The sequence below is a fragment of the Pogoniulus pusillus genome, chromosome 11, assembly GCF_015220805.1.
Source record: "Pogoniulus pusillus isolate bPogPus1 chromosome 11, bPogPus1.pri, whole genome shotgun sequence".
Classification (NCBI taxonomy): Eukaryota; Metazoa; Chordata; class Aves; order Piciformes; family Lybiidae; genus Pogoniulus; species Pogoniulus pusillus.
Genome location: NC_087274.1, coordinates 11,547,566 through 11,558,962, shown reverse-complemented (window position 1 = coordinate 11,558,962; position 11,397 = coordinate 11,547,566). Strand labels below are relative to the sequence as shown.

The following is an 11,397-nucleotide window of genomic DNA, read 5'->3' as shown; positions in this document are numbered from 1 at the left end:
TGGCTGGAGCCGCCTTTCTCCGCCCCGCGATTGGCGGCCGCCTGCGCCTCGCTCCGCCCCGGGTATAAGAGTGGCGGGCAGGGGCTGGCCGCACAGAGGCGCTCGGTGCGGGCGCGGATATCGGCGGTGGAGCTGTTCCCGCCATGAGCAGCAGTGCGGGCCCCGCGGCGCGGCTGTGCCGCCTGGAGCGGGGGCCGGACGGGTACGGCTTCCACCTGCACGGCGAGAAGGGCAAGCCGGGCCAGTTCATACGGCTGGTAGAGGCGGGCTCACCGGCCGAGCGCTCGGGGCTGCGGGCCGGGGACCGGCTGCTGGAGGTGGATGGAGAGAACGTGGAGCGGGAGAGCCATCAGCAGGTGGTGGAGCGGATCCGTGCCGCCGCCGGGGCCGTCAGTCTCCTTGTCGTAGACTCGGTGCCCGATGAGCAGCTGCAGAAGCGGAACGGGACGAGTAGCGAGTCCCCCGTGAGCTGCGTCCAGGCGGCCCCGGAGCCGGCGGAACCCGCGGTACGGGAGCCCAGCAGCGGCGGACAGCGGGTAAATAAACGTGTGTCGCGGAGAACTGGTCTGAGGCGCTGGGAAGTTTCGGGTGCAGGGGGAGTGTTTAGGGAGGGAGTGGGGGTTGGGACGTCCTGGGACCGGGCCGCGGTCGTCGCCTTCCAGCCGGGAGAGGAGGAGCGCCTGCCGTGGCCCCTCCGCCTCGGGCACTCTGTGTGGTTTCCCTCTCGGTACTTTCTTTTTCGCTTCACATTAAACGCTGCTCCCGAGTTGCACCGGGCCCCGCCGCCCTATGCTGCTTTGTCTTTGTGATACTCAACGATTCTTGTTACTGCTTAGCGCTTTGTGCTTCCAGGCTGCCTGGGTGGCGAGCAGGGTCAGACAGGCACCCGGGACCCTCCCTTCCCCCCCTCCTTGAGCCACCCAGGGATCCCTTTGGACTCACCTCCCCCACCTTAAGCTACTCGGGGGTCCCTTTAGACCCATAACTAAGCAGCCCGTCGTGTCCTGGAGCCTTTTGGCCCATCTCTGTGCTGCAGGGCCGGTAAAATGGGGTGAGAAATGCACCAGCGGTGAGGTCTGAGCTGTGAAAAAGAGTATTTGGAGGAGGTGGGGGGGGTGGGCTGTGACTGCAGGTGTTTGTGGCAGTCACTTGTGTCATGAGCGCGTCAGGTCACTGTTGTGGAGAGGATACGGAAAAGCCTTTCCCAGGATAAGGGGACTTACTGTGACTGTCCCCAGGTACAGACACTTACTAACTCAGGAATGTCCTTACCCATGTGTAGGAGTTAGTGGTTGCACAAACAGAGTGATGTAGAAAGGTGAGGAGCTGACCTTTCCTGCCCGCAGCCGTTCCTAGGAGACAGCTCTGGCTGCCGCTGATCGTTCTGCTCTTTATTTCCCCAGCAGACGCAGATGTTTGTTGTTACAACAGAGATGTAAATTGGCTTCTCAAGAATCAGGCTTCTGGTATCCTCAGGGGTGGCGGGACCTTATAAGGACCTTTTAAGACCTGCTTCCAGAAATCTGTTGTGAAGGATCGCTGCTGTGCACCTTCCTTTTGGTGCCTGACCGAGCTGTTGTCACACAGGGTTTTGCTGAGGACAAAGTGTTTTCATTCGTTATGTCTCCTGTTGGACTTCAGCCTTATGCTGACCACCCATTGCCCGAGGTTGGGCTGGTCCATCACAGGACATTAGTCTTATCCCTGCCTGGCTAAAACTCTGCTCTGGCACCTCCTCGTTGGGCTTGTTCAGGTGGGAACAAGCTCTGCTCCTGTGAATGCCCCACTTGCTCGCTGTCCCTAGGGTCTGGCCCTGTGCTGGGCTGCAGTGCTGCCTTCACGTATATCACGGTGCCAGTGCTCCCCCGGGGCCAGCGAGACCGTCTGTGCCCTTCTTTCTGCTCCCAGAGCCCTCCATGGGCTAGGAATAATAAAAGGGATGTAGTTAATGCAGTTTAGGTGAGTTCCTCTTGGGGAGGGTTGAGGATGTGCAGTCCCAAAGTGGAACAGAGCCCAAACGCTGTGGGGTAGCTGCTCAAAGGGGCTGAGCAATTAGAGTGATGCAAAGGGCCCAGGAAGCTGGAGATGTCCCATGGGCTCTGGCTGGGGGCAGTCCTGGATGGAGTTTTCCCGTGGGCTTTGGGAGGACAGCCCTGGCTGAAGATGCTGTATGGACTTGGAGAGTGGCATCTGCTGTTGGAGACGTCCCTTCAGCCTTGGGAGACAGACTCAGGGTGCAGCCTATGCTTTGGGGGTCCAGGTCCAGCTGGAGATGCCCTACAGGCTTTGGGGAGGGGAGTAGACCCAGCTGAAGATGTTCCATGGGCTTTGTCCTGGCTTGGGTCACAGGCTCAGAGTGCCCCCCACGCAGTTACCACAAGCGGCTTCTGTGCACGGGAGCAGGAAGTGGGTGGTGAGGGTGACATGGAGTGACATTGCCGCACAGCCCAGGACGGTTTCTCAACAGGTAGCAGGAAATCTTGTGGCTGGGGGGCAGGGCTCAGTGCAGGACACCAAAGGCAGGTTTAGAGACACTACCACAGCCTGGCGCCCACCAAGAAGGGTGGGAAGATGCCCAGCAGAGCCAAAGCACTTGGTGCCATGGTCTGGCCTTGAGCTCTGTGGTAAAGGGTTGGACTTGATGATCTGTGAGGTCTCTTCCAACCCTGATAATACTGTGATACTGTGATACTGTGAAAGGGATTTCTCTCCAAGCTGGGAACACACTGATGTAGTAGTGTCCCAGTGGGCAGCCACAGTGTTTGTCCCCCTGTAGTCCCCTGTCACAGCCTGACAGTTCCATGGGGTTCCCCCGGGATCCAGGAGGTTTGCATGTGTCAGAGTCCTGTTTGCTTTATTGACCTGGGCTTGCCTTTATTTGCTTAAGCAACCTGGAGACAGTTGCAGCTGGGAGAGCCGGATCCAGCCTCTCTCCAAACTCTGCTGAGTCCTACGTGACTGGCAAAAAAAACCCTGTGCCGGGGAGCTTGGACACCCCCTCAGCTCCCACTGCTGGGCATAGGCTGAGGAAGTTTGGGGCAGGGGGGAGGTCATCTTAGGCTCCCTTCTCATTCCTTTAAAACCATGGACATGCAAACCTTTCCATGCTGGGGTGGAGGTTGTGAATCTCCCTAGAGTTACCTGAGGAGCTGTTTCATGCCCTCCTCTGAATCAGCGAGGTGACAGCTGTACACCCGAGGTGACTGTAGTGCTCCTGTGAAGCCAGCTGTGTTTCCAGGGGCCTTGGGGACTGTCCCCAGAGCTCTGCCAGTAGCCATGACAGGCTGGTTCCCCCTCCCCCCAACACCGCCTGTGTTTCCGGAGGCTTCTGCTGCTTTCACATGTCTTGACAGTTTCGTGCAAACCACACAGTGGTGGAGCAGCACCCACAGCTGCCAGCCCAGCACCCTGGCACGGACTGGGGCTGCTCTCACCAGGGTAGCAGGGCAAGGCTTTTGCTACGAGCTGCGGGCTTCACCTTTCCAAATTTCATGCTAAATTAGAGCTCTCCTTGCCAGCAGTGCTCATGTCTCCTTTTAAAACTTGGGTGAGCCTCCCAGGGCTGAGTTTTGGGGATATAGGAGAGAGCAGATTTTCCCTCCCACCCCTCATTTTGCAGCATTGTGCTGGGGGTAGCTGGTGTCTAATTAGAAAATGAATTAAATTTCCTCTCGAGGCAGCTGCATGAAAAGCAGCTCCAGTCAAACGGGACGTGACAGGGATGCTTCGAGGAGGCTGCTTTGCATCGCCTTTGTATGAAGCCCAAATGCGTGCGCCAGATTTTGGGACCCGTGTGAATTTGCTGGCCCAGGCGTCCTTGCAGCCCTTGTGCTCCTCTGAGTAACTGGGAATACTGCTGCCCATGGGCTTGTTGCTGCTTGCAGGGCTGGGAGGAATTTCCTGGGACTCGGGACTCAAAAGCTGGGCTGAGAGTGCTGATGGGAGGGCTGGAGAGCAGGTCCTGGCACACCATGTGATTGGGGTCGTGCATGCCTAGAGCTGTTGATTCTGCAGGAGATGCTGGGCAGGATTTGTTCAGCATGCTTCTGGAGAGAGAAGGATCCCGGAGGGGAGTTCCCACACTGGAGGGAGTTTCCTGGAGCTTTTGTCTTCAAAATTTGGACTAAAATTGCTGATGGGGAGGCTGGGAATTGGGAAGCAGGTCCTGGCACACCATGCGGCTGGGCTTCTGTGTCCCTGAGGCTGGTGAACCTGCAGGAGGTGCTGGACAGATGATTCAGCACGATGCTGGGTGGATAAGGATCCTGCGGTGCCCCAAGTCTTGTTCCAGTATAGCAATAGAGTTGCAATGCTGCTGAGCTCCACATCCCAAGTGGACCTCTCTGCAGGAGATGCCACTCTGCCAGCCCTGGATGCAGAGGAAAAGGGTGGTATGGGACGCCCGTGCTGGGTGCTGATTCCACCCTCCCCACCGGAGACTGTAATTGCTCCTAAGGAGCTAATCCCTGCCCCAGCGCGGCGGGAGGGCTGCTGGGCTGAGAGGAGAGGATGCAGAAGCTTAGAGCCATTAGGGACATTTCCGTTTGCCTGCCATCCGGCTCCCGACCCCGAGGCTCTGGGGAGGCTTCTGTGCATCCCAGATGTTGACCTCAAACCTTCTCATCTCGGATCCCTTCTGGCCAGGGGCACTTTGGCACCCTCCCGTGGAGTGCTCACTCCACGGATGGGCAGGATCAGCTGCGTTTCTGTTTTTGTCCTGGGGAGACAGAGGGGTGGCTGCCCGCAGGGTATCTGCTGTCACAAGGGCTTTGGGGAGGGTACAGATGATGGGTTACTGGGGGGAACTGGGTCACAGCTCAGCAGGGCTGCCACCACACCGGGTGCTCCTGCCTTCACTGGCCGTGGCCTGTCCTCCTGTCCCAAGGCATCTGTCCACCCTGGAGCACTGTTCCTGCTCCATGCCCCACCGAATTCGTGGCCCCAGTGTCTCAAGGAGCCCAGGCTGCTGGGGCTTTGTTAGTATGGGTGGAAGCCAAATTCCCCCTCCTCCTCACCCGGGAGCGCTGCCAGCACCGCTTGCCGGGTGCTCCCTCCGGCTTTGTCCCGAGCTATCGGTGTGGAGCAACCCTGTGGTGCTGCCAAGGGCACCGGGAGCGTGAGTGCTTGCAGAGCCCAAACCCCCTTCCCGGGGCACAGCCAGGGCAGGGAGGTGCTGCCTTCCTCCAGGCTCCACCAGCTTCTGCTTTTGGGCTTATTTTGGCTCTTCCCTATCCCCACCCTCACTGCTTGGGTGGAGGGAGGGTGTAGTCACGGCAGCCTGGGCACATGTACCAGTGCAGAGCTTACAGCCCAGCCCACTGGTACAGGGGACACACCGAGGAGTGGCTGGGGTGAAATCAAGGTGTCACCATCCTCCACTCAGCCAGGAACCCACTGCGTGTCTGCAGAGAAGACACCACGAGCTCCTGGGGGTGTAGCTGGGTTGTCACACTGGGCATTTCCATGAGCGGAGTGGATCCTACAGGATTGCCAGTGCTGTGTGGTGTCCTGGGCTCACCTTTGCTGCCCCGGGCATTGGTGAGTGGTGCTGGCATCGCAGCCAGTCTTGACCCTGGCAGAGAGGCGTTGTGCAAGGGGATGGGATTTTATCACAGCATCGGGCTTGGCAGTTGTAAATGTGTCACCCTGGACCATGTGCCATGGCGGTGCTGCCAGGGGATTTTATAGCAGGAAGGGTAGAGAGCATCAGAGGAAATTGCTGCAGTGTATGTCCCCAGGGATGCTGTAGGTACCAAAGGAGATCAATCAGAATCAGAAAAAAGGATAAGTAGTAACTCCTTATGCTGAAGAGTGTTCGAGGAGCTCAAGTGTGACAGCCCTACCAAAGCCCACCAGGAGCTGGTGGAGAAGGCAGGATCAAACCATGAACATGTAGAAGTGGTGTTTGGGTGCTGGGTTGGAGCAGCTCCGACAGCACTGAAGGCAAGCAGCTGGTTGGTGTTGCCTGATTCCTCTGATGCTTCCCGGGCATCCCTCTGCCAGCTGGGTGAGCTCCTACTTGCCAGAGGTGCTCCTGCTGCTCACAGTATGGGGGACTGTGCTTGTGGTGGGGCTTGGGAGTGGGGCTGTGGCTGTCCCGGTCAGGTTCCCCAGCTCCAGTTGCTGCTAGATCCACAGGTAGGATGAAACCAGGCACAGACAGACTGGGTGTTGCCTGCTGGAGAGCTGAACATCCTATCCTGTGCCAGCCTGGTCAAGCTGGTTTCTGTTTTGCAATCACAAAGGGGTCGTACTGGGGCACTGGGGTGTGCTGCTCCGTCTGGCTCTCTGCTTGAGCTCTTTGTGGCCCTGCTCTTCCCACAACGGCTGCAGGGTGCTTTGGGGTGGGGTTGTCCTGCTGATCCCATGGCTGGGTTTGCTGTGGTGGAGGGCACCTGCACCCATGTCTGACACTTCTCCAGCAGCAAGGACTTCCTGGGTGGGATGGGATGTGGGTACTTCCCAGTAGCCTGGGATGTATTTCCTCCTCCAGCTTCACATGGCAGTTGCAATCCTGATCCCAAAAGGAAGAACATGGTCTGGGAACACACCTAATAACATGTTGCTTTAAGGTTTCACTGCAATTAGTGTGCCTTGCACCTAATTAGTTAAGTAGAGCCTGGCCTCATAAGGTGTTTTGGCACCTCAGTGTCTCGACTTAAGGTGTCTGGCTGCAGGTGGCCACTTGAGGATGACGTCCCTGCTACCCAAGCAGACATCTGGCGCTGTGCCTGGGTGTTGGAGGGGTCTGGGAGCAGCTTCCTCACAGGTTTTCTTTGCCTTTGCAGGAGGAGCTGCGGCCTCGGCTGTGCCACATGAAGAAGGGTGCCAACGGCTATGGCTTCAACCTGCACAGCGACAAGACGCGCCCAGGGCAGTACGTGCGTGCCGTGGACCCAGACTCGCCAGCGGAGGCGGCAGGGCTGGCCCCCCAGGACCGCATCGTTGAGGTGTGTTGGGGCAGAGGAGGGGTCCCCCAAAAGCTCAGTGCTCCCTCGAGTCCCAGCTCCTGGCACGAAGCTGCTCTTTGCTGGATGGTTCATGGTGTCCCCAGTGCCAATGGTGACTCATGGTGCAGCTGCCTCACCTGTGCCAGCGAGCTGGACCCCACCCAGAGGAGCAGTGCTGCAGAGGGCTGGGGATGGGCACTGAAGAGCTGACTGGGGGTTAAGTGATGGTAGCACTGTCCTCTACCTGGAGCAGGAGTGTCCCTGGGGTGGGGCAGGCTGGGGACAAGGTGCATGATGGTCCCAAGCGCTGCTGTCAGCTGGAAGCAGGGTGGAGATGGGGACAGGGTTTGTGCCAAGAGGGATGATGACCCATGGGGGTAGGGACTGGCTGAGCTCTGACCCTGCTGCTCGTGTGGGTGTGGGGCTGCAGCCTTGTCTGGGGAGCAGCTTTGGAGTCCCCAGGGCTCATGTCATGACATGAGGGCTTTGCACCTTGCTTGTGCTGGCCATCTCCTTTTCCAGCCTCGGTTCCATGCCCTGCTGGATGCTTCCTGCCAGCTTTGCACCTATGATCCTGTGCTAATCACTTGGAGGAAAATCTGCTTTTAATGAGGTTCTGCTGGCTTCACTGCTAATCCCTGCCAGGCTGCAGATACCTGTGGGGGCTGTGGGATGGCCGTGCTGGGGCTGTGACTGGTACCATGGCTGGTACCCAGAGACAGAGGTGTCCCTTGGTTTCAGTGGTGACATGGTGCCATACCCACAGGTGAATGGGGTGTGCATGGAGGGCAAGCAGCACTCTGACGTGGTGGCAGCCATCAAGGCAGGTGGCGACGAGACCAGGCTGCTGGTGGTGGACGTCCTTACAGATGAGTTCTTCAAGAAGTGCAAGGTGGTGCCCTCGGAGGAGCACCTTTCAGGTGGGCTAGGGAGTTGTGCTGCAGAAAGGGGGTTTGTGCCACCTCTGCTGGCTCTTTGCCACCTTGTCACCAAACCTGGGGGTGCTGGAAGAGTCATCAAGCCCTGGGATGTGGAAGTCTCATCACACTGGGGACAAGCAGGGTCACTTGCTTTCAGCATCAACTTTCCTGGCTGAGGGCCTCATGCCAGGGTAATGGGGCTGTAGAAGGGTGGGTTTATGGCCCTGGGTTGCACTTTGGCAGGGTTTATGGCTTGAGGAACAAATATGCAGCAGCTGCCCTTCGCTCTCCTCCACAGCCTTCACTCAGCCGTGGCCTCCTCCCATCTGTCACAGTGGTCCCTGGAAGTTCAGGGAGGATTTCGCTGGGCTCCACATCGTGGTTGCCATCATGGGGAGGTTTTTGATGCCCAATAGTTTCCCCCATGCTGTGGGGCTGGCTGTGAGGGTTGGGTTGAATCTGGGACCAAGCCAGAGTCTGGGCAGTGTTGGGCGAGCACTGGTGACATGCAGCATGTACTAGGCACTACTCTGCCAGTTGGTGAGGGGGCAGAGCAATCACATCTTGACCTATTGCCTGTGTCCTTGCCCCACAGGTCCCTTGCCAGAACCAGTTGCCAATGGTGAAATAGAGAAGGTAAGAGGTGCCTCATTGTGCTTTTAATACCATCTATGCCAGCCTCCAGGCAAAGACCACTTTAGGTGTCCCCTCTGCCCATGGGTAATGCCACCAGCAACCTCAGTGCTCCCAAGCTGTCATAGAGGAACAGGTGCCACTGGGAAGGGAACTGGGAACTGGTGCCTCACAGGAAGGGGCTTGCTTGTGGGACTGTCATGAAGGTCTTGTAATGACAGAACAACAGTTTTAAGCTGGCAGAGGAGAGATTTAAAGTAGATGTTAGGAAGAAGCTCTTTCCAGTGAGGATGGTGAAACACTGCAACAGATTGCCCAGGGAGGTTGTTGATGCTCCCTGCCTGGAGGTGTTCAAGGCCAGGTTGGATGAGGCCTTGAGTGACCTGTTCTAGTGGGAGGTGTCCCTGCCTGTGGCAGGGGGTTGGAACTGGCTGAGCTTTGAGGTCCCTTCCAACCTAAACCATTCTATGAAGGTGGCTGCAGTTCTTGTATTCCTATTCCTCTTCCATGCCCATGGTGCTGCGTGGCTGGGAACTCTTGTACTGTTGCAGGGAAGTAGCATGCAGCCCTGCAGCCACCCTCCTCCTCCTCCTGCTAAAGCCAGGGCAGCCAGGCCGGGCTTTAATCCTTCCCCACCCCAGATGGGCAGAGCTGGAGGTATTTATGAGCCGGGAGCTCGCAGGAGATTACATGGAATGTGTGGGGGGGTGGATTTTATGGCCCCCCAGGTGGGACTGGCAGCTCCAGGCCCTGCTCGTGATTCTTCCCTGCTCCCTCTCCCCAGGAAAACGGTGGAGAACCACAGCCCAACTCCGTGTCTGAGAGCCAGTCCAGGCCCCAGCTGCTGGCTGTGTCCCCCGAGTCCGGCGAGACCCAGAGTGAGGTAGGGCTAGGGGAAAGCAGGGGCTGGGAAATGGCATCTGGGCTGAGCCCTCCCCGACGTCAGGGCAGGGCTGTCCTGGGGGGTACGATGGGGCTGATGCAGCCTCTCGCCCCCCAGCCTGATGGACAGGAGGGTGACAAGCGGCACTCAGCGTCCGGCTCCCTTCTGGACCTCGACATCCCGCTGGCCGTGGCCAAGGAGCGGGCACACCAGAAGCGCACCAGCAAGCGAGCGCCCCAGATGGACTGGAGCAAGAAAAATGAACTGTTCAGCAACCTGTGAACACCCCCTGGCGTGGGGGCAAGGCCCCCCCCAGCCTTGTACCCGCCTCTCCTGTATCCTCCTTGTCCCCACCACAGGCTCCCAGCAGCTCGGTGGCCAGCGAGCATCCCGGCAGCGGGGTCCTGGGTGGTGCTTTTAGGCTAGAGAGAGCCTGGGGTGTTCTGGAGAGGGTGCCCCTTCCCGTGAACCTAGCCTTAGGGTGCTCCTCCAGCCCTGCCTTGAAGCTCTCCACACTTCAATAGGCACAAACAGGGACTTAGGGTGAGGGATCAAGGATTTAGGGAGGCCCAAGATCTCTGATCCCTGCTGTTCCCTGGTTGTTCCCAAACTCCATCTCCATTTGATCCCTCCCCTCCACATTGCCCTTTAACTGCGAAACTTGAGGCTTTTAGAGACTTTTAGCAACTTCCCCCTCCCCAGCCACCAACCACAGCCATTCCTTCCTGGGGGATTTGGCCCTCACCTGGCAAGCTCCGTCCATGATGACCCTGTCCCTTGGCTCCTCCAAGAGCTGCAAAGAGGCACACAGGTGCCCAGCACAGCGGGGAAACCCTCAGCACCCTGCCCTTAGACTGGGGGAGGGCTATCCTGGGGGGAGAGGAGAGGGTGTCTGGAGCCAGCACAGCAAGCAATAAGTCATCTCCTCTGCTCCCACTCACTCCTAGAGGGAGCTGATCAGGGTTTGAATCCATCATTCTTTAATTTAAAGGCTTCTCAGTAGACTTCTGGGGTGGTTTTTGTTTTCTGAAATAAGAGTTTTCCAATCACACTTTGTTTGTTTGTTTCTCTTTTTTTTTTAATGTATTTTGTGGAAATCCTTCCTGTGGATGTTTTGTTTCTGTGTGTTGCGATCAGGTGTTCGTTTTACTGTCGAGCTGAAGAGAAACTGTTTACTGGAATAAACCTTCCTGACTTCACGTGGCTGGGTTAAGGCTAAATCCTTTTTGAAGCCCGAGGGCGTGCAGAGGCTCCCTGCAAGGGGCTCCCTGTGCCATGGAGGTGGGGGGCTGAGAAGAGGCTTTCACACACTCCCAGGACCAGGGACACAGGAGCTGGTTTAGGGGTGTCTCAGCACCTGGTGTGGACAGACTGGGGGGGAGGGGTGTCAGGGAGGGAGTGAGCTGGTCCTAGTGTGGGTTAATGCCTCAGGGTGATTAGAGGAGATTAAATCCCTTGGGAAGTGCAGGGGGTGGGGGTGGTGCAAGGCTTTAATCTGTGTCTGCTGGCTAGGCTGAAGGATGAGCCCAAATCTGCCCCCAGCCCCTCTTGAGAAGTGTTGGGGTGAGCCTGAGTCCCAAGGTCGCATCCTGGTTGCTCCCCAAGCCACCCTGCCTGCTTGTCAAGGATATTTTTAGCTTGTGTGGCTCAGTGGGCCCAGACTCGCTGGCGCCATGGCTGCACCAGGGAGAGTGGGGTGGTGGCTTCCCGAGGACAAGGCAGGGCTGTGGTCCCAGTGGTGGCTATGGAGTGCTGTGGACCTGCAGCCCTAGCTTCTGCTCCTGCCATATTCACTTCCAGCCCTTCTGCATACTCCTGTTCCTTGTTCCAATCCCCTAAAATGCTCCTCTACCTCAGCAGATGAGTGAGCTCTAATGACAACCGGAGCCTCACACCTGTGGAGGACATACAGGCTGTCACTCCCTGCTGGGGGAGCCCATTTCAACCTGGAGGATGCTTTAAAGCTGTGTCCCCTCGTTCCCCATCCTCACCCCTTGGGGCAAGCAGGTTC

The 11,397-nt window shown here is 57.9% G+C and overlaps 1 protein-coding gene across 1 annotated transcript; it reads left to right on the top strand.

The window, feature by feature from the left end:
- The first annotated feature begins 69 nt into the window (after positions 1-69).
- On the top strand, positions 70-10,585 carry NHERF1 (NHERF family PDZ scaffold protein 1). The gene is made up of 6 exons (XM_064151084.1): positions 70-536; positions 6,789-6,950; positions 7,717-7,870; positions 8,466-8,506; positions 9,288-9,386; positions 9,504-10,585. Exons 1-6 carry the CDS (start codon positions 144-146, stop codon positions 9,666-9,668), a joined length of 1,014 nt encoding a protein of 337 aa, XP_064007154.1. The 5' UTR covers positions 70-143; the 3' UTR covers positions 9,669-10,585.
- Positions 10,586-11,397: the final 812 nt, after the last annotated feature.